General features: G+C 40.2%; 2 protein-coding genes across 2 annotated transcripts; one reads left to right on the forward strand and one right to left on the reverse strand.

Moving 5' to 3' along the window:
- Window positions 1–561: 561 nt before the first annotated feature.
- Window positions 562–2,954, forward strand: LOC113018417 (F-BAR and double SH3 domains protein 2-like; the record flags this gene model as incomplete). Its single annotated transcript, XM_026161484.1, has 3 exons — window positions 562–645; window positions 2,134–2,317; window positions 2,402–2,954. Coding segments are annotated over 3 exons (450 nt in total), but the record flags the coding sequence as incomplete, so codon positions are not given.
- Window positions 2,955–5,171: 2,217 nt separating this feature from the next.
- On the reverse strand, window positions 5,172–8,572 carry LOC113018418 (anionic trypsin-2-like). Its single transcript, XM_026161485.1, has 6 exons — window positions 8,536–8,572; window positions 8,039–8,231; window positions 7,708–7,920; window positions 5,847–5,908; window positions 5,430–5,569; window positions 5,172–5,330 (listed from the first exon to the last, which is right to left on the reverse strand). The coding sequence occupies exons 1-6, from the start codon at window positions 8,570–8,572 to the stop codon at window positions 5,172–5,174; spliced, it is 804 nt and encodes a 267-aa protein (XP_026017270.1).
- Window positions 8,573–26,821: the final 18,249 nt, after the last annotated feature.

Raw genomic sequence — 26,821 nt, forward strand, 5'->3', positions numbered from 1 at the left:
TCTATCAAATCATTTTTTGACACTTGAGTCAGCAGTCCAAGCAGAGATGACCAGAAGTTCCTTTTCCCACTTAAGTGGTATTTATGGTCACACAAATGCGTCTGACAACAGACAGGCAGCGAATACTGGATACCAGTTATAATTCTGGACTTTGAAGTGAAGCCACTTTTTGTTTTGGCTGTTTTTAATCAGTTCCAGTCGTGTTAACCCCCATTTAGATTTACTTTCCCAACTTTGTGGCACTAATGATTCTGTGTCCAGGTTTAAAACACCTGCTCTTTGAATTTGTACAGAAATTCTAGTTTAAGTCTGAGTTTTGTGCTGCTTTGGAGTATTAGTTGTTTTATATTACCTGAGTCCTGAGTAAAGTGTGGTATAAATGCAGGCATGGTCTCAGTGTTTTCTTCAGTGTTCTGGCTGATGTTATTGAAGCCACAGTGAGCATTTTTGTCCGTTCACCAGTGTGGCGGTATTTGAAAAATATACATCACGGGTGAAATGAAGATGGTTAAACTGTTACATCGCAGCTTTAATTGAATGAACGTGTTTGTCTGTCTGCAGGCTTCTCAGCCAGACGAGCTGACCATCGAGGAGCAGGAAATCTTGGAGGTCATCGATGATGGCGACATGGAGGACTGGGTCAAGGTACAAAAATAACACAAACACAGTTATGTAGCAGATGCACTCTCATGTTTGAGGGTTGGTTGTTTTGTGTATTAGTTCACTCTCTGGCTCTTAGACTGTTTGACAAACATTTAGTTTCAGTTTTTATAAGACCTCGCACCGGTACAGACTATCTACTGGACGTTTTAGTGTTTCTCTGGGATCAGTTGAACTGATGTGGCTTCAGGAATTAGAATAATTCAACTAAAATGCGTGCGGTGCATTGAGGCAGGTCAGGTTGGCCTGGGTGGTAGAAGCTCTGCTGAACATACAGACAAATCAAAAAATGTACAAATACACAGTTCTCTGCTTCTTTTTTGGCCCTGCAGCCGTAAAGGGCTGATGGGAGATTCTCGTCACCCAGCCGGGCAGGCAGGTGGGCGGGCATGGCACCCAAGTTTGTGAATGCAATAATTCATGAATGAGGCAGTTTTTAAATTCATACCTTAAGTGCAGCTACTGAAAATCTGGACCAAATCCTGATTGATGGTGATCCAATCCTGCCTCAGCAGCGCTCCGGTTTGATCACAGTTTGTCAGCTTCTGCTTTTAACCAGCGGTTCGTGGACTCTTGATCAGTTTGAGATCTGCGGAGTGACCTGGTCATGGATATAAAATGTTAATTTGATGATCTCCCAGCTACTTAGTTATCATTTTCACTTTGTTTGTCACAGACTGTTACAAAGTTGCTCCTGGACCTTTGGGAGAAATTTGAGAAGTCTTTGAGGACATTTTTCGGGTGGTCAGTGGTGTCTACTTAAATGTAGAAATGTCAGCTGTGGATGCTCCCATCATTGTGTGAAGTCATTCTTTTATAAACGCCTCTGCAGAGCTGCTGGTGTGTAGTCATTGTGTACTTTGTGTGTGGTTGTTTTCAGATCATTTCCCTGAAGGAACATTGTGCATTGTTGCTGTTTTACTTTTGTTTATTGTGTAAGTCTGGCTTTCCTGTGAGCCATTGTGCAAATGTTCCACGTGTTGAGCCAATATTTTATGTGTATTTACTTAGGTGATTATCTTTTCATATACAGATATAGTGTTTTAATGGGATATTTATTTTAATGATATAATCATACATAAAAATGTGAGCAATATCATTTATATAGATCTGTTTTAGTGCTGTGATTCCCCACAGCATGCCCCAACAGAGATCCCAATACCTCTGAGTGTTTTCAATCTGAATGAAAATAAGTAAGCAGCGGAAGGGGAGGCCACCGGTGTTCATGAAATCAAGCTTCATGAATTCAGCAGAGGCTTGTTTAGGATTTTAGATTTCTCGTTAATTCAGGAAGAGAGAACAAAAGCTCTCCTATTATTCTCTTTGTGGCTGTTATTAAATTCTGGCGACGATGCAGTGATATTGTTACAGCCCTACTCTTTACATCTGACTTTATTTTTTCTCATTAGGAGTTTTCCTGTTGAAACATTTTTGGCTGTTGTCATCGTCTGTGTGCATTGTCTGTGTTTCCAGGCCAGAAACCGTAGCGGACAGGTGGGCTACGTCCCGGAGAAATACCTGCAGCTGCCCTCCTCCAACAGCCTGCTGAGCATGCTGCAGTCGCTGGCCGCGCTGGACGCCCGATCCCAGTCCTCCAGCAACTCCACCGAACCTGAAACCGAACTCCCAACCGGCTCCGTCAACGGAGACTCGAGGAGTGAGATCCGCCTCCACCAGATAATATCGGAGTTTTGATTTCCTGCTTTGTTTAATACCCTCGTTGCCACTGTCTGTGTTGCAGTTTCATTCGCAAAGGCTTTGTACGACTACGCGGGACAAACGGAAGATGAGCTGTCGTTCCCAGAAGGCGCCATCATCCCCATCCTGAGCAGAGAGACCCACGAGGACGATGGCTTCTGGGAGGGCGAGTTTAACGGCGTTGTTGGTGTAAGAGTTCAAATAATAGTTTGCAAAAGCTTGTGACTGCAAAATTGTGTCTGCCTAAGGGACAGTTTGTTCCAGGAGATAAGCGAGAAGATTAATAGGAAGCACCTGGCCTCCAGACGGAGAAGATGTCCTTTTAAATGTGTCAAAAGTCGTCAACAGAACATTTGTGGTTTTGAAACTTATGCCTGTGTTGTATCTGCTTGACGCATGAGGGGGCGTCATAAAAGTAAACCCTGATGGTATAAAACAACTGCTTGTGTATCATTGGGCGGAGATCGATGCTGTCTGTGGGCAGTGTTCATCTCCCCACGCGCGTGTTCATTAAAAACATTGTTTGACCGAAGCTCTTCTGGACCATTATTGTTTTGTGCTCACCCTCAATATTTGAACTCGTAACAAACAGCAATAACGGCAAAACATGTAATGGACGTGCTGGTCCACTAGACAACATCATGTTGATGTAAAGCTTTGGGTCTCTTATGCAAAGTAAAGAGGCTGAAATAAGGTGTCCATGAGTATCAGTTTTCAACATTCAGTATTAAGAGACAAAGACTGTACGGGTTGGGCCAGTCGTCAAGTCCTGGAGCAAAGTGAGCCTGCAAATCAATAAGATGCAAATCAGTTTATACCTTTCATATAATGTTTGAATTTGTTTATTCTGAGTTTTATTGTTCAGTTAGTTTCCACAGTTCATATATCATGTGTAATTTTTCATTAGTTTCAGTGTTTGTTTGTATTTTATTCTATTCATGATGGTTGTGTTGACAGATTTGTCCAAATTTAAAGCTATAGATGTGAACTTTTGGTTCCTTTATTATTACCTGTATAATTAGTTTCAGTCTTTGTGAAGTGGGGAAGGAGGACCCAAAAGCAGGACTCGTGCGATGGAGAGTGCTCTTTATTTACAGTGGAGTAAATAAGACAACACAACAATCCAGTGAGCTCCCTCGACTCCTGTGTCATGTCTTCACCCAAAACTCCGTGCTCTCTGCTCCGTGGCTGCTGTCCACCTGTGCTCCACTCTCCTCCTCCTGGGAAAAAAACAACAGAGGCAGCCGTCAGGACACCATGCCGCCTAATCAACAAAAAACAGTCCCAGTCTAAATAATCTAAAAGACCAACCACGGCTTCCAGTGATGGCAACACACAGTTCTAGTGACCAACCCAGTGGGCGGCAATCGAGACAAAGCAGTTCAGGTGGCCTGCATACATTTAGTATCAGGCTTTACAAAAAAAAGTATCAACTATGTTAGGATCCATGTTCATCATGTCTGATGTGTGTTTACATTTGAAGGTGTTTGTGGATTTGTCACCTCTCTTCAAGGTGTGGTTTGTGTTTGATGCTGAAACAGATAAAGACTGCTGATTGGCTGAAGTGGGTTCAATAAAAATTGTTTGGTTGTTGGTTTGGGCACTGCTCAGGTCCACATTAAATAAACTGCTGCTCATGTGTGTTTGTAGGTTCTCAGTCATCCAGGTCATGGTTGTCTAAGGAGCCTGGAAAGAAAGCGACTTTACTTCTTTAAGGTTCTGGATGATGTTTAACTTCTGATCCAAGAAGCTTCTTCAGTTGATGTGCTTCCTTTGCTCATTTTCCACCTCTGCACAGTTTCGTTTGATGACAATGCAGTGCAGTTCTCCCAAACATACAACAGAGGGCGCTATGCACATTCACTGAAGTGCAGAAAAATACAAGTGGAGGAGGAAACAACAGCAGCATCAAGAGAGAAAACTGAAGTGTTCAAAGCGAGTTACTTTAGTCTCTTATTGTAATATTAATCGACATCTAAACATCACGTTGATGCTTCATGTTTGACTTCCGTGTCCTTTTACTGCTCAGTTGGAAAATATTGATGCAATTAAAAGAAGAGGAGAAGAGTAATTTCTCTGTACTACTTCAAAAGTAATTTGAAAGCACTGCCTCATATGGAAAATGAATCATGATGAAATCCTGAAACAAATAGTGTTTGTGAATATGAAGAGTTTAGTTTTCATTTTGGTCTTAGAAGTATAAAAATGCAGGACTGAAGACAAGATGGAAATGATGTGTTATGAGAAATAAAACATGTCACTATGTACTATCATTTTATTTTGTTTATTTTTTGTTCTTGTAGGTTTTTTGCTTTAGTGTAAATTTTGAAAGCACTGCTTTTAGTTTGAAAATTGGATTCAGTGTTTAGAGTTTGGACAAAACAATGGACGGTTTCAAGAAATGTATTTTATCAAAAAAACTTATTTTCATGGTTACTGTATTTATTTTAATGCCCTCAGTGCACGGAGGCCAACAGCCTCCATGTAAACATTTCCACCCCCAACAATCAGCTCTGATTTATGAAGTTTATCATGTTCAGGCCCTGCAGCTGATTGGTGGCATGTCTGATCAGAAAGCCTTTCTGCATCTTCACAGTGTGAGTCTGAGAGTTTCTCAACAACAGGATGAGCTGCTACACACCTGACACCACATTCAAACACACACAAGCTGCAAATCTGACACAATATTTTAGACCAAAGAAAAAGGTTCACAATTTGCAGTTAACATGAAGATATTCTAGAGTAGAAACAACACACAGCACACAAGTTTCATGTAGAGATGATTGTTTATTCTGGATGTTATTTTCATTCAGTTATTTTCCATTACTTCTTGGATTAATTTTCTCTTTTATCCATTTCATGTAAGGACAGACTTTTACAGAAACAGATAGTCTAGTACAGCCACAACTACTACTACCTATGTGTACACCATAGATCTTATTATCGTATATCACTCCACCACCAGAATCACCCTGCGAGAGACAAAAATGTAGTTTGTTATGAGTTTGTTTCAGGATAATTGCTGTCTACACAGTAAATATACAATAATGATAACAGTAATGCCAACTCACCGGACATGTACGCATGTTAGATTTTTTGTAACACATCCTGTTATCATACGGCACATTGTCATAACACTTTTTGTGTCTGATATCCTCACAGCTAGCAACATCCATTTCTACACACTGCAGTTTACTTGGTTCTGTTTCCACTACAAAAAAGTGAAAAGAACAAAGCACTTTATAGTGTTGAATTCTATACACATTAAATTAAATGCTATGTTAACAAGACGGATATTTTATCTTATTCAGGATATTACCAACTAAAAGAAATGTATTCTTCAAGAGAAATTGAAGTTAAAAGAAGAACGGAAGAAATACTATGTGTCAAAACATTTTTTAAATAAAATTTAATTTCAAAAGTGCACAAAACCCCAAATTAAACAGAAATTGTCTAGCTGTGACATAATCAAGCAAAAATGGTCTTACTTAACTCTCCAGTGTTAGGATCTTTTTCAAACAAACCATAGCCGGCCATCTGAATTTTGTCTCTAGAAAAAGACAAAAAATAAGTATTTCCAATTATATTCTATACCTGGGATTCAAGCCTTGAGTCCACTTGCAGCCCAAGTTAACCCTACTTGGTATATTGACATGAAGAAATATAATGCAATTTGACCCTTGAAGGGTTTTTTGTTGTTGTTGTTAGGGAGGATTTGTTTGTTGTTGAGTGGACAACCAACTGCTCCAAGCTGGTCAAGAAGGCTCACCAGCGCCTCTTCTTCTTGAGGACTCTGAGGAAGAACCACCTGTCCTCAGACATCCTGGTGAACTTCTATTGTTGCACCATCGAGAGCATCCTGACCAACTGTATAACAGTCTGGTACGGGAACTGCTCTGCCTCGGACCGGAAGGCGTTGCAGAGGGTCGTGAAAACTGCCCAGCGCATCGCCGGAGCACCACTTCCTGCCATAAAAGACATCTACAGAAAGCGGTGTCTGGAAAGGGCTGGGAAAATCATCAAAGACCCCAGTCACCCATCACATGGACTCTTCACCCTCCTGCCCTCTGGGAGGCGCTACAAGAGCCTCCGGACTAAGACCACCAGGTACCGGAACAGCTTCTTCCCCACAGCTGTCAGACTCCTGAACTCTGCCTCCTGACATCTGACCCACGTTAACTCATGGACTGAACATACACACACCCACAATGGACAACTGTACCCTCTGACCCACGTTAACACATGGACTGAACACACACACACCCACAATGGACAACTGTACCCTCAAACACACAATAATAACATGGACTGAACCACCACTCACAACCACTAGCACTTTATATAGCCTCTGTAGAAACTATCTACACCCTCACTTATCTTAACTGCACTACTGTATAGCTCTGTGTAAACAATCATTCTGTACATACGATAATTTTTAACCCTACAACTGTTTACAACTTGCATAGTTCCCATTTCTGTATAGCTGTATATCTCAGATTCTGTAAAGTTATTTATTTCATATTCTGTATAGTTTTTCATATTTATATCCTGTTCATATCCTGTACATAGCTTGTACTCACTACAGCCTGTACATACCTATAGTTATAGAATATTCACAACATACTTCATACCGTGTACATTATAACATACCATAATAGACCCATTTCTGTAATATACTCACATATCTATACTATTGCTAATATATATTGTAATATATCTATATCACTAAAGCACTTCTGGATGGATGCAAACTGCATTTCGTTGCCCTGTACCTGTGCATGTGCAATGACAATAAAGTTGAATTCTATTCTATTCTATTCTAATTCTATTCAATGCTAAAATAAGTTAAATGCAATTAAAGTTAAGAAAAATGTGATTTAACATGAAGGCCATATGAGCAGAGAGTACAAACATGTTGAGGGACTGGCTGTGTTAGTTCAGTGAGAGAGTCATTTGTAAAGAAAACCATTTTCACTAGCAGTCAAAAACTAATGTGTACACTTATGTCTGTTTTTTCTTTCGTTGAATACATGCAAAATGATAGCAGAAGTGCTGCCACGTGTCTAGCCAGAATAAGAGTCACTGTGAGTATAATATGGCTTCTTGACAAAAACTTAAGTTAAATGCAAAATGTAATGTTAATTAAATAATTTAATATATTTTGTAAATTAACATCACGGTCAGGTCAGAGTCAGGGTTCAGTAAGCAGGTGACTAATATTCAACATTGTGAATAAATAAATAAATATCATAATGTAAATAAATGTAAAATGTCAATACAAATAAATAAAAATAAAAAAGTGGAAAAGTCAGAAAGGATTCAGACTTATTAGATAAGCGCACAACTTACATATTGGGAGGATTTGCACAGTCTGGTAAGGCAACGGTCTTCCTGCCTGGTTGTGAAGGAATTTCCAGTAGCATGATGTCATCAATTGTATTTATGCCCACAAAAAATGATCCACTTGTGATTTTGACCTTTTTTTTTTTATCTGAAGATCGTTGAAATAGTAACTTTATCCATGATGGATGTGGATGAACTCCTAAAGTTGCATACATATCCCTGCACAAGGGGAAATGGGTGTAAGCTACGCTAATTACAGAACACAAGCATTTGAAATACTGTCCTAACTTTTAAATTCTATTAAAAACATTTATAAGTGAAACTGTTGTTTTCTTACCATCCAGGTTCATTTTTCCAGCAGTGGGCTGCAGTCAGAATCCACCGTTCATGGATCAGTGAGCCACCACAGAGACTTTCATGTGTTGCACTGGTTGCCTTTAGTTTCACGTGATACTGACGCTCAGTGTCTGGACACTTTTGGCCTCCATAGATCCTTTTGTGCAAATCTACTCCTGTGCTGACTGTGATGCCTGAAAAAGAAAATAATTTACTCACAACTGGTTGTTCTTCCATCTGAAGAACAACATATTCTTTCTAGTTAATATAGTTGCAGAAATGTGTCTGCAAATTGATGAAAAGAAGAAAAAGTACAATCATACTGTAGAGACAGTGTTCCTGATACTGTAACATTCTGACAAATGTATAATAACTGATATCAAAGCAGAGACAAAGAAGAACAAAAACAGTATCTGGTGGTTTAGTGAAAACCTAAATAATCCTTTAGTAACACAGAATTTGTCGCAACCTGAGAAATAAGTGCAATATTTCACTCACCAACACACAGAAGAAGAAGAAGCTTCAGATGAGCCATTGCTGTCATTCAGCTTGCAGTGAATGCTGTGCTGGGACCTTTTTAAGCCTCATTTTTTAGTTAGTGATGGATCCACCAATCAAAGAGCCTAATGTTATCAACAAAACCCCATTGGTTCGTTGGGACAGTTTTCATGCAAATGTTGAACATCTCTTCATCTTAACAAAAAAGTGTCCTCATTATTTGTAGTCTTTGTCATCCACATACTCCAGGAAATGATACTGCATTTGTTAAAATAAGTTGTTTTTTAACAGAATAATTTCAAAGTTGAAGTTAATTTATAAACACACAACTTTTTAGGGTGTGTGTATATCTTTTTCTAAGAGTAGCATAAAGGAAAAACTATAAAACATCTGTTCTTCAATTAGCAAGATATTGACTGACTTCATTTAACAATGTATTTATTTTCTTTTTTGTTTGTATTTTGTATCACACTTTCCTGTATTTTAATAAGTGATACTGCTGAACAACTACGTCTGGCTCACTGAGCACAAAACTCGGGGCCTTAGAATTTCCTGTTCAGTTCAATACTTGCTTATGAGAAGCAACATTTTCAAGAAGCAACACATATCAGTTGTGGTAACAGCCTTAAAACTTTTCTCTGTGCCTCTTTCAGTGGTCAGCTACTACTTTCTAAGTTTTTGTTGGTATTTCTTATTCTTTCAGCGCAGCTTAGTCATTCATGTTCGCATAATACTCATAATCAAATATAAATCAATTTTTGGATAAAAAGTTGTTTGACATCCTCCCGGATCATATTCTTAGCTTTTTAATAACAGCACAATTTTAATAATAATCAGTTTGTTTCTTTGATTTTTCATCATATTTTTCTGATATTCACTCTGTGCTGTTTCAGATCAGTTTGTGATGTGTCCAGGTGACAAAGCCTTTTGGGTCAAATTTGTGATATTTTGCTATGTAAATTAAAGTGGCCTTTGTCTTGACTGTTGTCACATATGATGATGTTTCAAAGGTTCTGCTATGGGCTCAGATGGTGCAACCGAAGATTAAATTTTTTAGTTTTATTTTTTTCTTACCCGGACTAAAAACAAGTGCAGCAGTTTTTCTCAACTAGTCTGTAACACTTTCTGACACGTTCTTTAGACGGACTCAGCGGCACACCAGGAATTCCTTGTGAAAGAAGACAGTGCGTTTATTTACAGTGAGAAAACACCAGGTGAATATATGTACAGAGTGCCAGTGAAAAGGCGGTCCGGGGCTCCAGGGTCCGAAGGAAACAGGGAAAGGGTCCAACATGCTCCACTCTCTCACAGAAAAGTCCAATTCCTCTCCTCCGCTGCTCCTCTCGCTCACATACTCAAACTGTGGCCACAAGTTTGCATCATGGCGCTGATCCAGAATCCTTCCCTTATTGTTAATTCCTAGTGCTATAATAAAAAAGCGATAAGAATAAAAATATGAAGTAATAAATATACAATAATGTATGTATGATGATTCAATTTGTTTGACTATCCACTCGGTGCAGGCACAACGTTTATGTATTATTGTATAAAATACAATCATGTATTTTCGTTAAAATGTGTTTTTTGAATATCATAATTACAATAATCCAATCCATAATTGTGTTTTCTTGTCATTGTCTTTTCAAAGCAAATAGGAGTTTAAACCACAGCAGTGAAATATGAGCTGAGTCAACTGAAGGTGAACAAGAAAGAGCCTGACAGCTGTTGTGTTGTGCAGTTTCACCTGCAGTATATAACATATCAGACTAGAGTTATGTCCTACAGCTTCGGTTCCTGAGAGTGTGAAACGTTAACATGGTCCTTGTGTGTGTGTGTGTGTGTGTGCACAATGTTTCTTTACAAGTGAAACTAGAACCACTAGATATGTGGTTCTAGTTTGGCTCTGTTGGCTCTGCTGCTGCTTTGTTTGCTTTACTTCCAAACTTTCTGCATTTAGCAGCATTTTGCTGTTAGCTAATCAAACAGAGGCAAGCAGAGAGAGTCTGTCACCTTCCTCCCTAAACTTGATTAAATATTACCACAGTGTAATAGTGTACATATAGTTGAGGACAGAGAGACAAAACAGGTGAGATGAGGAAGTGAAGAGAGAGCGTTATGCAGTTTTCCCAACCCCACCTGATAAAACCATCTGTTTTGTTTCTCATGACACTTCTTTCTCTCTGATTCTTTCACTGTCTGTGAAAACAGAAGACTTTATTCATAGAGTTGTTGTTTTTCAAGGTTTTTATTTTGTTCTGTTCCATTTTGGCATTTGGGGATTTTGTTTTGCACAGTATGAGTGCTGCACACTTTGGAGGAAGAATGAAATTGTTGCTAATAGTATTTTTGTCAGACTGTGTCATGTATGTCACCATAAATTCACTCAACAGTCGTGTTTACCGTTCTAAAAGTGCTCTACATGTACTATGGTCCAGTGGGTGCTGCACAGTCTCCTGTTCTAACATTTAATCAGTCTCTTGGTGCTACATGACTCGTGCACATGAGCAACTAACAGATGATCACTCGAAACAGGAAGTATCTGTGCTCAATTTTCAGTGTCATGGCAAACGCTGTGGAGGATATTTTATGATCACTGACCATAATTTCAAAATACTTATTTGAGAAGTCGTTGTAATATTAACTTTGAGCCTTTTATTTTTGATGACAGATCATATTGACTGATTGTTCTGAGAGGCTGTGGCTGAGAATATTATAAGATGGAATCAGACAAGGAAGATGAAAAAGGAATAGAGAAGGACACGGGGAAAAGAAAAGAAAAATATAAAGTGCGATGATGCAGAGTAGAGAGAGTAGATGTGAGATGAATCAGTAAAGAAGTAAGAAAAGAGCAGCCTGCAATAGTCCACTGTTAGTATAACGTACAGTGGGATGCAAAAGTTTGGGCAACATTGTTAATAGTCATTATTTTCCTGTATAAATCGTTGGTTGTTACAATAAAAAATGTCAGTTAAACAGACACACACAGAGATATTTGAGAAGTGAAATGAAGTTTATTGGATTTACAGAAAGTGTGCAATAATTGTTCAAACAAAATTTAACTCACTAACAACCTTGGAAGAGATTTTTATTTGTTTATTTTGCATAGGCTATTAGTATTAGGGACCCACTAATCCAATAGTTTGATTAGATATCAGTCCCATATTTACAAAAAAACCTTGGTCAGATATCGGTGACAATGAGCTGATCTATTATTCACTTCTTTTTTTTTTTTTTTTTTTTTTTTTTTCTGCCTGTCCCATTTGGTTCTTTAGCCATCAGAATTGTTGTCTGAAGACCAACAAGGATACCCAATGGATTTACTTTGCCAAATGGATCATCGTGGCATTGCCGTATTGGTCCATTTGGTCGATCTTTGTTTTTATTATTTATTATATTTTATTTTCAGATGTTACAGACAGGACAGACATGAGTGAGGGATAGGAAAAGAAAGAGGAAGGAAAGGAAAAACAGAAGGGGAGAGGGACAGTGAGAAAGGGGGGGAGAAAAAAAAGTAAAAATCTCCTGGATCACCTGTTGAGAGAAGAATAGAAAACAAGCAAAAAAACAAAAAAAAACAAAGCAACATACTAAACACAACACCATCGCATTAATCTAGCTAAGTGTAAACAGCAGTAAATACTAAATATTCAATGTTGTTGTGCAGCACGCAGGACAGATGTGCTTCGAAGTAGCAGCCAAGAAAGGTGTAATTTAAGTCTACGAGCAGTGAACACCCGTGTGCATACCTGTGTGGATCAGCGCGCTTGTATTCCAAAGGTTTCTCCATGTAACGATCTGCTAGGGAGTGTGGGGGGGCCACAGCCCCGTCCTCCAGGGTATGAAGCAGGTATGGAGGAGATCAAAACTCCAGACATCCAGAGGCCCCCAGAACACAAGAGACCATGGCAGACCAACAGAGGGGCAGCCGCGCCACTGTCCCAGTAAGAGCTGAGGAGAGTCCCAGATGAGGGTTCACTCAGCAGCCGCGGAGCAGAAGCCAGGGGGAGTTGCAGTGACGCGCCCGTGAGCTCCGCCGGCAGCCAGCTGTGCCTGAGTGACCGAGCCCCAGGCCGAGAGGCCGGGGGCACCCCACCTCCGAAGTGGACCGAGCGAGCCCCAGGTTCCAGGGCCCGATAAGCGGCCACCAAGGAGTGAGCCGGTGTGTACCTGGACGCCCACCCCCAGACACAAAGAACCACCAACGCACCGACACCTGAGGGAGTCCGCCACTGGCAGGGGAAGTGGTGGTGGGTGGAGATAGGCCTCCAAATCTTGGAGGACCTGAGGTGTCCCCAGAGAGGTGGCGTCTGATACCCAACCTGACATATAGACACAGACATACAGGCACACACAGACACAAACATCCATTCCCACCCTCATGCTCTCATATGCACTCACTCCACACTCAACCAACGTGGAGACAGACATAAAGAGACGCTGTACACACGATCACACTCCCCAAGCGTACTCTACAAACCGGGTCTAGGTACCCTTGCCCCTGGAGGGGGGAACTGCACCCAGACCCAGGTGGTGTTACCCTTTTCCCTGCGGTGGGGAGAGGCAGACCACCCCGACTCCGTAGCAGCAGGGAGGCCCCACACTCCAGACCGCAGTCGGACGGCCAACTCCTCCTCCTAGCCCTCCCGCTCCAGCAGGCCGCAGAGAATGGGGGTGGAAGAAGACTCCAAACCTCCCTCCACCCGCTCATTGTAGTGTTGATGCATGTGTGTTCTAAGGTGCAATTAAAACCCAGGAGGGCATAGAGCTACCTGCCAAGGATAAGCAGGTAAGCGCATAGTCCCTCCTGATAGCCCTCAATGTCTAAGTGTATATTAAAATTGAGAGGTGGGCAACGACGCCAGGGGTGAGGTGTACACCCTGATGGTAATTTGGACTCCGTGATTGTGCCCACCCCCAAGATCCTATATGTATGTGTAATGAGAGTGTGATCTATTATTCACTTCTGGTTTTACTTCAACATGCCACAGGAGGGCTAACGTAGCATGGAAGCAGCTAAGAGCACAGCAACAGTAGTGTGGGCGTGTTTTGCCCCACCCACAAGTTAATTATTGTAATTATTACTTGACTTGAAAAGAATCAGCCTTTTGGGATTTGCTTACCTGGATGACTGAGCATGCATCATCTGGACGTAGCGTTTTCAGTGAGAGAAACGTTTCGTCACTCATCCAAGTGACTTCTTCAGTCTCAGCTGACTGCAGGTTTCCCCAGTCTTATAAACAGTACATTTGCAAAATGACTGAAACTAGCACCACTGATCCCATTGATCAATGGCCTTTGATCAGTAGTTGTTCATCAATGGTCATGAGAATCTATATATTAATTACCAAGGAACTGACCTCCCAGACCATTGTTCATTCAGTGGTGCTAGTTCAAATTTAAAGGTTCCTTGTTGATTGATATGAATTTTATTTCATGTGAATAATCAGTAATTACTTATTAAAAGCATTATGTCCAGGTCATTCACTGTCATACAGGTTCTGCTGTGTTGATATATATTGGGCAGCCAGATGTGCCTTCTTTTTTAAAAAAAGAAAAGAAAAAAGAAACAGCTGCTACCCGACAGAACTCCTTAATGCCATTTGCAAGTCAAATTCACCTGGCTGGTAAGAGGACACAGGAGCATTTTCATCTTCATGATGTTTTATTGCTGTTTTACTGCTCTTGGAAATATCAGTATCAGTTCTACAGTAAAAAAAAATTGCTCCTGTCATTATTTTATCAATGCAAACGTGGTCATGGTAAATGGCCTGTATTTGTATCGCGCTTTACTAGTCCCTAAGGACCCCAAAGCGCTTTACACAACCAGTCATCCACCCATTCACACACTGGTGATGGTAAGCTACATTGTAGCCACAGCCACCCTGGGGCGCAAGGACAGAGGGCGAGGCTGCCGGACACTGGCGCCACCAGGCCCTCTGACCACCACTAGTAGGCAACAGGTGAAGTGTCTTGGCCAAGGACACAACGACCGAGACTGTCTAAGCCGGGGCTCAAACCGACAACCTTCCGATTACAAGGCGACCTCCCAACTCTTGAGCCACGATCACCCCCACGATCGTAGTTTGCATCTGTACACAATGCAAACTACAGCCGAGGAAGGCAAATCAGAGACATCAATGTGTATTCATACACTTCCTTTCATAATACTCATTGTGTTGTCTATTGTCTATTCTCTGCTCTGCTGACTATATACAATTTTTGAAACAGAAGATACATCCATACATTTCACAATAACTACTGGAGCTGCTGCAATTTTGGCTTCCAGATGTAAGCCAGAGACATAATAACAGGAGAATTCTAGATGGAAAAGTGTGCACAGTATGTGTTTTGGGGGTTGAGGGTACTCACTGTTTCTGCACTCAAAGCTCACAGACTGACAAAAACAACATTTTATAAGTAAAATTTAGTCTCTTTAAATTTTTGTGCCACTTGTATAAAAAGGTAAAACAGTGGTAAGTTTTGAGTTTGCAGGAGATGTTTTACTTCCAGTCAGCCTGCAGATGGTTAGCAGGTGATACTCCTGCCGTTGGCTTATCAAACAGAGGAAAGCTGTTAACTTATTCTCCCTCAATGTGTGTTTGATAAAATTTACATTCTTATAGTTTTAAACACGTTATTATAAGCTGCTCTTTTTATGACTATAATTTTGCACGCAAACACAATAATTTACTTTGGCCAAAGTGTCTTGCAAAATACTGCACAAAATATTTTGTAAGTTCTTCTTATATAAACTTTCAGGAATTTATTGGTGATGACAGATTATATTGACTGATTCTTCTGGAAGGACAGAAAAATAAAAACTGGAGGATGCTGAGTAGAGAGGGTGGATGTGAGATGAGGCAGTAAGAGAGTAGGTGGATAATAGAAACTAATAATAAGATCATCAAGAGTTAATAAATGTGATTCGTTTCATCATTTTTATTTTAGTTTGTTGTTTTTGGTGAAGGAATGATGAAATTATACCTTCAGCAACGACTAGTGAGGCGAAAATGAGAAGCTGTTGTGTTTCGGTGTGACCACACGGGGCAGTGCTGTATAAATGTTGTGTTTTCTTACCAGGCATGGTCTCTTTAAAAATGCCCAACAGAGCAACAAAATGACTTTAATTATATGCTCTGTGGTCAGTTGTCAGTTTGTGTTGTTTGTTAAGCTTTTTGTATGCCAGTATGTCCAGATAAACTTTGTTCCTCGTGGTTTACTTGATACAAACCGTCGTATTATGTGTCCTTGCATTAGTGTGATCAGGGCCGTGCAGAGAGGTTTAAAGGGGCGGGTGCTCAAAGTTAAAAAGGGGCACATTGAACCAGGTTGAATAATAACAACACACATTCATCAAGAATCTAATATGGGAAGGGCAGGGGCCTGTTCTTCGTACCGCGCTAAGTAAGTTAGCTGGATTTGATTGTTGACGATTTCGCGTGATCCTGGATCGTTCGGTTCCCCGAAGCCCATCCGGGACTTGCTGTCATAGCAACAGAGCCGTAAGCGTAAACCTGCTGGGGAGCAGGCTTACTTTATGTAAACAGGATTAGATCGCGGCCACGCAGGTATGTCCGCGTCATTTATACGAAAGCAACAGCGATATTCCACCACTGTTTCACCATAAATAAATAACATCAATGTAACTAAAGATAATGCAGCACTTGATCCTTTTATTGATTTCACACAGATACATACAGGTCATTCCCTAAAAAAGGGAAATGTACTATTAACATTCTATTACATGTATGTGATTATTACAGATGTAATTCATATTTCAGAGTAGTAATTGTAAATTACTTCGTGTAATCAAGATGAGAGACCACGGCTATAAAAGCGAAGGTGGATTTGGGAAGTCTGTCGCAGCCATGTCCTGTCCGTTTACGCGAGCAGCCCATTGCGGAAGGTGCAAGATTGATAAGGAGAGTCCTCAGAATTCAGCGTATATTGCGGGACAGACAGGATCCTTTAGCTCAGCGCGACAGTGTGCTCATAGAGAGATATCGATTTTCCCGTGAGGGTATTATTCACTTAACCAACTTGTTGACGAGGGGGTGCAGGACCACCACCTGTCTTTTTTTTGCTCTGCCCTTTTCTTGGTTGCTGTTATGAACAAACAAACAGAGTATTCCAGGGTCTCTTTCCAAGAGACTAAAAGCAATATAAGTGATAAATATTACCATTCTGTAGAATATTCTTATATTTCACTTTTACTTGTTCCCATGTTCTAGTGGGTCCTGTTGTGGCTCTAATGTGAAAGGGGATATAATATAACATATATAATATAATGTAATATAATATTGGATAATATGGTGTGATATGATAAATCTACCCTACCGCCTACTGGTGTTGGCCAGAGGGGCCGATGGCGCAATATGGCAGCCTGGCTTCTGTCAGTCTGCCCCAGGGCAGCTGTGGCTACAACCGTAGCTGCTTCCACCAGTGTGTGAATGTGAGAGTGAATGAATAGTGGCATTGTAAAGCGCTTTGGGTGCCTTGAAAAGCGCTATATAAATCCACTCCATTATTATTATTATTATTATTATTAAATTACTTACGAGTTTGATTTGTCAGCAACTTTCTGCCAGCCCTCTCTCCTTGCTTTTGCAGCCTTTGCAGTGTTCTCTTGCGTTTTAATTAAACTCTGAAACTCCTGAAATCCCTCACTCAAGAGTTCTTGCTCTGCTGCCGAAAAATACCGAGCCGAGCGCGCTCCTTCGACATTTTCGCCGACCAATCAAAGGGTTGCCGATCAATGTTTCTACTATCGATGCGTAGCCCCTGTTGGGCACCCAGTGATCTCACATTACTTCATCCAGCTATACTAATCGTCAACAACAGGTGTGTTCGGGGAACCGGATTAGCGCGCTCACGGTTAGCGCGATGGTTTGGTCTTGGATGTTTCATTTGATCTTGGATGTAGTAAGCGACGTACGAAGCACAGGGCCCTGGGCTGTGTTGATCTGAGACTTTAGACATTAAAAAGTCCATAGGAGAGATGGTAGCTGATTAAACAAGTGTCATGAGATAATAACAAAATGCAAAGATTGGTGACAGCGCTTGGAACCATAAGGCAACAAAAAACTGTGAGAAATAATTTAGGCTCTGCCTGTGAATCACTCTTTGCTTCTCTTCTTCCTTCCATCCCATCTTTTCATATATCACTCTCCACTTGCTATGTGAGAACAAGGCACAACTTGCTATAAACTACAATCTAATTATCCACACCTAACAACTCTTGCACTTAATCTATAATAAAATGATGACGGTTTAATGTTATAGCCCTGCCTTTAGTAGCCTCACACAGCTCCTACTGTTTCCTCCTCATGTCCTTACCAGCCATGTCTGGACAATGTTATATCATGAGTAATATTTTTTTTTAAATCCATCTAAATAAAACACACACATGCACGCACACACAGTGACATTTTAGACCTTCTTCAGAATACTGTATATACTATGGGCATCATGGTGCTGATCCAGAATCCTTACATTATTATTTATTACTAGAGCTACAATAATAAAGCAATGAGGAGGGGGAAGTAATAAATATGAAATAATGTATTTATGATGATTCCATTTGTTTCACTATCCACTCTGTGCAGGGCAAAGCTTATTACATTTTTAAACTGTAGAGATACAATCATTTTACTGCTGTAAAATCCAACTTTTGTCTTATTTAAAATATAAATCTAATATAATCTGCTTCTTAATGTATGTTCTTTAAAATACAGCGTGTGTTTTTTTAATATATTATAATTATAATAATGCATAATTATGTGGACATGCATATTAGATCGTTTTTTAGTGAAATATAATCCCTCCAGAAAGGCAGGAAAAGCTCTGTAACTTGCTTTAAAACTAAATATGTTTCTAAATACTTTAAAACTAAATATGTTCCCTAAAACGGTGACAGAGCTACAGACCCATGACAGCCTTACACAGGTAGCCAGCAGCTATGACCAGCACTACTTGTGCAGTTAATAAAAGGTCAGGTGATGTTTGTCGCGCTGTTGCACACACAGCACGCTCGTTTGTTTCAGTTCGTCAGTTGCAACAAGACAGCTTACCAACGTGTACGTAATAAGCTAATACTCCTTTGTGCTACACACTACAGTGTACGCTGTACACCTACTTACTGGTTTTGTCGCATCAGTCTGTGTCTCTGAGTTAACTTGTGTTTCTCCTACAGCTCCGGACCGTTAAAAATGCGCGTGCTCTTTGTGAGCTCGTTCCCGGCTCGTAACCAGCGCGTTCTGCCGTCAAGGGCGATCATTGGTTAAATGTGATCATCTGACTGATGCAAGCCAGATCCTTTTATTTAGCAAAACTGTGATTACTAGTTAAATATTATTGTTGAGGGGCACAGACAGGACTCCGCACACACGCACACACACACAAAAAAAAATTATTTTTTTTAAAAGTTGCCTCAACAAAAGGGCACTTTGGGCACCCATCAGGAAAGGGGCGGGTGCTCAAGCCCGTCTAGCCCCCCCCCCCCCCCCCCCTCCACGTGCCTGAGTGTGATGGTGTCTGTGGCATGTCAAAATCAACTGAAAACAGAAACTTCTGACTTTCTGTTCCCCACAGATTTGCCAGCTACTCAGCTAATGTGATGCTGCCAAACAAACATTCTCATTAAACTTGGATGCACCAGTGGAATCACTGTTAGGAAATTTAGGAGTAAAGTAATCGCTTTCTGTGCCCCACTCAGGCATTGACCCATGTGCCTGTTCATCTTAGCTGCTATGATTCCTAACAGGAGCTTCAATGTGGTGCTGAGGCAGGTTATTGGTCGGTAGTTGAATGGGGCCGGTCCCTTCTGGGGTTCCTTGAGGATCAGGACTGTCCGGCCTTCAGTTAGCCATTCCAGGTGTCTCTCATTGACTAGCAGCTGGTTCATTTGTGCTGCCAGACACTCATGGAGTGCAGTCAGCTTCTTCAGCCAGTAGGCATGAACTATATCGGGGCCTGGTGCTATCCAACTCTTCATACTGGAGACCCTTTCTTGCCACTGTAATGGTTATTGGACCGTGCTTAAGGAGGTTGCTGTGGTCTGCTCTCAGATCCACTAGCTACTGAGCATTGCTGTGTCTAGACTTACATCTGATTGCCTATCCTGCCCCATGTCATGCTAGCAGCAGAGTTTCACTGTTACAGTTCAGTGTATTTTCCCGGGCTGCAGATCCTGAAGAACACTGTGTAATGTAAATATACAGCATGTAGGACTACTCCAGGATGGAATATCAACACGTGCCACTGCCAGAAGACACGTGTTGATGCCTTCTATGGACAGGGTCATAAAAGGTCCTTAACCCATCAGGACCAGTACAGTCTCCTCCTTTGTGCAAGGAAGAACAGGAGTCCCAACAGAATCTTACAAAATGAACTCCAGCAGGTCACTGGTGTGAAGTTCTCTGACCAAACAATCAGAAACAGACTTCATGAGGGTGGCCTGAGGGCCCAGTCTTCTGATGTGCCCTGTGCTCACTGTCTGCCACCGTGGAGCCTGATTAGCATTTGTCATAGAATAGGAGAGTTGACAGGTCCAGTACTGGCATCCTCTGCTTTTTCACAGATAGAGCAGGTTCATCCTGAGCACATGTGACAGACATGAAAGAGTCTGGAGAATATGCTGCCTCTAACATCGTTCAGCATGACCGGTTTGGGCTCCACAGAAAGTGAAGAGATCCATTGAAAATTTACTGTAGTTTTGTTATGTCATGTGAAATTTGTTCCCCATAAATATTATAAACATTAGAAATGTTCAGATTTTAATTGTGAATTTTTTTTACATGTTACAAACATTAAACCATGAATCGTGCTCTACAAGCTAGATTTCAAATGGACATGAGTGCAGACATCAGTCAGATTTATATTATATGATATGATATGATATGATATGATATGATATTATATTATTATAGTCTATATATAGAGAGACTAGATTCAATAGGAGTAAAATAAATTTGAGAGAACTGAACAGGTTTATTACAACTTTACAATGGTGTGATAAACCAATGTAAATAAGATCAGATCCAGGATCACAAAAATCCAGTCTACCCATACAGTACAGAGCAATGAACAAAATAGTTCTTACAGTTGTTTCTAAATAAAATGAAATCTCATAAAGTTTTCAAAATCAAGTACACTGTTGTTTTAACATCTTTTCAGTTTCTATGAATTCGTATTGCTTTGCAGCATTACAATCAAATATATTTATAGATCCCTTTTTAGGGCATGTGTAATCAAATCATGAAATTTTTGTAACTTAATTAGTTTTAAACAACTTATTCATATGAAATAACTTATAACTGAAATGACAATGTCCCGAAAAGGCACTGAATAACAACTAAAAGAAAAGTGCATCTTGCATTATTTTGGTGCATTTGTGAAGGTGCTTAATCAAATAGACAATAAAATAAAACATAACACTCCATTTCACACACAGGTCAAGTACTCCAACTGGTTTTCGCTTTTTTTTTTTAGACATTACAGGGTTCACACTGTTGCAGTAGTTACCACGTGTAAAGTTAGCATAGGTTTTCCTGCTAGCTTATCAATTTTAGTAACTCACCATAGTTTCCAAGAAATAAACACACGCTCCATCTGGTTTGGTCAAGAGCAAAACACATAAAAAGCTTGCGTAGCTTGTTAATTGCTCTCTGTCTTGCTCTACCACTTTTAGGACTCCATAAGGGCTGCTGAAAGGCCAAAGGATGATGCAACTGTTCATCATTTTTTTAACATGGTGTTATATTGCTAACATGCTCTTAGAAACTAGTACAGGTTCCTAAGATCAGTGCAGTTTTACCTATAGTATAAACATATCAGACTAACATATTGTCTTTCCACTTGGGTTCCTTGGGTTAGGGTTACAGGACAGGATGTGTGTTATGTTGAGGATAGAAAGGCAAGTATGTCTGTGCACAATGTTTCTTTACAAGTGTAACTAGAACCACTAAATAACATGTAAGGATACTGTGCCCCTTCAATAAACAGAAAGATGGTGTTAAGTGTATTTTTATGATGAAAATTGTGCTTGTTGGCTCTGCTGTGTTTTACTTGCAGGAGCTACTTTACTGTAAAACTTTCTGCATTTCATTAGTAAAATAGCCTCTACTGCTGTTGGCTTATCAAACAGAGGCAAGCAGAGACAGTTTGTCACCTTCCTTGCTAAAGTTGATTAAATTTACCTCATTGTAATAACGTTCATAAACAGTAGTCGACGACAGAGAGACAAAAACGAGGTGATGAGGGAGTGAACAGGGAGTGAACAGGTTGAACACCTGGTAACAAACCGTCTATTTCTCATGACACTTCTCTCTCTCTTATTCTTTCACTGCCTGTGAAAACAAAAATTATTAGAGTTGTTTGTTAGCTTTTAAAGATTTTTATTCACTTCTGTTTGCGGGACTATTTTGGGATATTTTATTCATTAATTTACTTATTTATTCATTTTGAACTTTAATGCTGCACACTTTGTAGGAAGAGAAGGAAATTGTTGCTAATATTCTTTGTGTCAGACTGTGGCATGTATGTCAGCATAAATTCATTCAAAAGTCATGTGTACTTTTCTAAAAGGACACTCTATATGTGCACTTTTGTACAGTGGGTGCTGCACATTCTCCTGTTGTTACATCTAATCGGTTTCTTGGTGCTACATGAGTCATGCACACGAGCACCCCATTGTACTGCATGTTTATCTGAATCTATGCATATGTGTGGCTTGGAAAAGACATTCTATGACCACATTTACCTCCTGTCAGTTTTATAATAGGAAATGTGGGTGAAGACAGCGATGTGGCCTGGATGCTAGCTGGATCCAAATCCTTGAATTATAGGAAGCAGATTCCCTGGAACGTTAACTAATTTTTGGTCCATTTGTAACCGTCAGGTATTTATCAGCTTGATAAAAAGTTGATACACAAAATGAATACTTTGTCCTCCTGCAAGGTTGTGACCTCTCGCTGTCGGCATTAATGTTATAATGTCTTTGTAAAAATGCATGCTGTGGATGTTGACTTGCGAGATCTATTCTATTTATCTATCTATATTTGTTAAAGAAACATCATAAGTTCAATAACTGCAAAAGTTTGTTAAATTATCCTGATAACGACACTATAATAATAATAATAATAATAATAATAATAATAATAATAATAATAATAATAATAATAAATACCCTATAAATAATACACCATATATGGTGTCATTCATCATTCATTCAACATGTACACATAAGCACCCCATTGTGCGATCGCATATGTGCAATCACATATCTGTGATCTGTGATTTGGGGAAAGCAGATTACATTCCAAACTGTTCTGTGAGCTTATTATTTTGCATGTCTTATTCTACAGACTTGGAAATTTTCTCACTGAGTTTTGATTGTGAGAGAAGTTTTGTAATAAAAGTCTGCAGTGTGGCTGTGACACAGACCAAATTTGAAAAGCCAGTTCTCTTTCTTTTTGCCAGTTTTAAAACTTTAAAGTTGCAGTTTGACTAAGACGTCCCAAAGGACCCACACCTGCAGGTGACAGAAACTTTATTTATCCCCAAGCATCAGACAGGGAAAGGCAAAGGGAGTAAAATCATTTAGCTTAACATACAGGGACAGCTAGATAGATAGATCTACATATTAAATTTTAGCTGTTGTTGTACACTGTTGTAGACACTATTGAAAGCAGTGTTCTGTCGTGTTGTGTTGCCTTGACCTCACACACGTGTGCCTCCATAAAAGTGTTTTCAGTGAGTAAAGTCAAGAAAAGAAATTGTGAACAAATCCCACACACAGTAGAGACTGTTGAGGAAGTGATATTTTATATATATATATATATATGTTTTTTTATTGTTTTATTTTTTTTGGGGGGGGGGGGGGTTGGAGAAATGTGCTGATCCAGTTCTTGATCCCAAGCAGATCAAATTTTACACACACTGATCAGGATAATTAAGCTGGATAGCTAGTTAGCTAGCACTTTAGTGAAGATGACTTACAGAGAATGTGCTGTTTTGACTTTTCATCCTGACTTGCAGATTGAACAAACAGATTTCAGATGAAGAAAAAGAAGAACAAAGAACAAGGAGTCACTCTCACAGAAGAAGTTGGCATTGAGCAAATGTTTGTCCACATCATAAGTTTTGCTTAGTCATCACCCAAATGTACAAAAATATTTACACATGCCAACAAATAATGAGAAATGCAATAAAGGCTGTAAATAAGTTCACAAATTGTTTTGATAACTTCTGCTGCCATGTTATAACTAAGCCAGAGTGGACACTAGTATAGATCACCAGGTTCAGTATGTGATACATATGCTGTAAAGCTATTGCTATTGCAGAAGCTTGGTACTGAATCTGCCCTGGGCCCTTTGCTGTGTTTCTTCTTCCTGCTCTCTGTCCTGGCTGTCTTTCCACTTTCAACTGACAAAGGCCCCAAAAGATATATATAAAAAAGAATTAATCCAAAGAAACTGGAAAAAAGTCAAAATGATTTGTGTCAAACAAATATTATAAAACAAAGAAATTCAAACTCTTGGGACATTTGGGATAATTCATTTAGAAAAGTACCATTCCTCTGGCATCCACGAAACTCAGACTTATCCATCGGTTGTCAAACGGAGAAGCGTGACTCATTGCTCCAGACAATACATCTGCACTTCTTTAGAGTCCAGCGTCAGTGTGCTTAACACCACCGCATCCAACATTTTGTATTTCACTTGGTGATGTGAGTCGTGAATGCAGCTGCTCAGCCATGGAAGCCCACATTCAATGAAGCTCTCTGCAACTGTTCTTGAGCTAATCTGAAGGCCACATGAAGTTTGGAGGTCTGTAGTGATTGTCTCTATTGAAAGTTGTTGACCTTTGCACACTATGCACACCAGCAGCATCCTCTGACCCCACTCTGTGATTTCATGTGTTCTACCACTTCGCGGTTGAGTTGCGTTCATTCTAAGTCACTTCCACTTTGTTATAATACCACTAACAGTTGACTGTGGAATATTTAGTAGTGAGTCAATATAATGGCATCTCAGTATCACGCTGGATTTCACTGAGCTCCTGAGAGCGACCCATTCTGTCACAGATGTTTGTAGAAGCAGTGTGAATGCTTAAGTGCTTGATGTTATACACGTGTGTACATGCAAGAGACTGTAACTCAATTCAATGATTTGGATGGGTGGGTGAATAGTTTTGTCAGTGTAGTATATATACATACACGGTGATTTGGATTTCTGTGTTAATGTTGTATTTTAGTTCCTCTTGTTTACAGCGAGCTTGAGAACATCTGCTGTTTATCTTACAGATTGAAGAAGGTGATATCAGGGGAGAAAGAATACCAAGAACTAAAGTACAGACACATTACACAGAAGTGAGAAGATGTTTTTAGAAAGAGGAAATATTCTGTAATTATTCAGAGATCATTCACATAAGAATGGACAGATGTCTAGTTTACCACTAAAAGAATGTCAGAACAGAGTAAAGAGGAGCTGATGTCTGATATCCAGAGGAGAACAAAGTTACAGCAGACATCTAATGTGTCATGATTTTTGAATGCAAACTATACCTAACTATAATGTGATATTTAGAATCTCCATATAACACAGGTGTCAAACTCCAGGCCTCAAGGTCCGGTGTCCTGCAGGTTTTAGATGTATCCTTGATCCAACACAGCTGATTTAAACGGCTAAATTACCTCCTTAACGTGTCTTGCAGTTCTCCAGAAGCCTGGTAAATCATCATTTGATTCAGGTGTGTTGACCCAGGGTGTTATCTAAAACTTGCTGGACACCGGCCCTCGAGGCCTGGAGTTCGACACGCCTGCCATATAACATTATCTGTCATAGGCCGGTGAGTGGCTGTGTTTCTCCATGTTTTGGCTGTGGTTCCACCTGTGGGCGGAGCCCTCATCAGTCCACCTGGCAACTCACCTGTCCATGATCTGGGATAATCAGCAAGTAGTATTTAAGAGCAGCATTCACAACTATTCTAACCCATGCTAGAATAGGTCGCCTTAGTTTTTTATCTTCAAGTTGACTTACCTCGTTTTCCCTGTGTCCTTAGTAGCTTCCTGGATAAACCATACTCATCATTTGCAGATGCTCACTCACCTGGACACTGGTCATCTTTGGAAACAGTATTTGCTGGTTCATGCTCACAACTCCACACCTGCCTGTCTTCCTGCTGCTGCAATCCTGAATCACTGTATTATTCAGCTTGGACTGATGAATCAAACCCATCTGTCCGGACACTCACTCGGCCAAAACACTCTCCTCCTGGTCTTAAAGTAAGTCATAAAAGATCATAAAAGATCAGACTACCACATCTCATCTCGTCTCCATTCCCTGGTGCCCCTGCTAATCACTCTCTCCCTGTGTTTCAGAGACCCACGTTCGAGTTCCACACGCCATGCGCATTTCCCTCATGAACTGTTTATTTGCTGTTTTGGAAATAAAGTTTAGTTAAATCTGATTCCTGCTGTCCGTATCTGAATCTGTGTTTGGGTCCACGTTCACGTCCTGGCTTCCTGGCCCAGCTTGACAATTGTCATTTCCTACATGTTGCTAATATAAACAATGGCAGTTTAAGCACAATTTTAAAGATAAAAGATGTTTTATGAAAGTTTGACCTTATTTGACCTTGAAGAAGTGATCAGAAGTCCTAAGTCAGGGGTCGGCAACCCTGGGCATACATGCCACAGCTGGCATGCCAAGGGTTAACTGATGGCACAACCATAGCTGGACTGGCCATCAGGCATACCATTTGCCCGGTATGCCTGATGGTGATTTTTTGTTTTTATGGGCCGATGTGTTTTGGGGGGGTTTCGGTTTTTTTGTAACGGTATAAACAATGAAAGGTGGTAGATTGGCCAGATGCTGTCATGTGTTTCTTTGGTGTACTAAGAGTTTTTTCATGTGCTATGTGCAGAGGTGTTTTTCTCTGTTCTCAAACTGATCTCCCTGTTGGAGCTCAGACTGCGGGGAGTTATTTTTTTCTCCTTATCTTTCCTCATGTGGTGCATTTTCCATTGTTATACCTCTCTGACCTGTCTTCCCCATGTGATGTTTTGTGTAATGTATGTATGGTCGGAGGGTAAGATGGCACCGCCATTGCGTGCAATAGGTCGGCAGCCTTATGAAATTTCCCCTTGTGGGACTAATACAGGTATATCAATTCAATTCAATTCAATTCAATTAAGAGCAGGTAGAGAGTGCCTAGGAGTGAGAAGTGTTGGCCGTCTGAGTGTCCGGACAGATGGGTTTGATTCATCAGTCCATTCATCAGTGAA

Source organism: Astatotilapia calliptera, unplaced genomic scaffold (assembly GCF_900246225.1).
Source record: "Astatotilapia calliptera unplaced genomic scaffold, fAstCal1.2 U_scaffold_80, whole genome shotgun sequence".
In the NCBI taxonomy this organism is placed as follows: Eukaryota; Metazoa; Chordata; class Actinopteri; order Cichliformes; family Cichlidae; genus Astatotilapia; species Astatotilapia calliptera.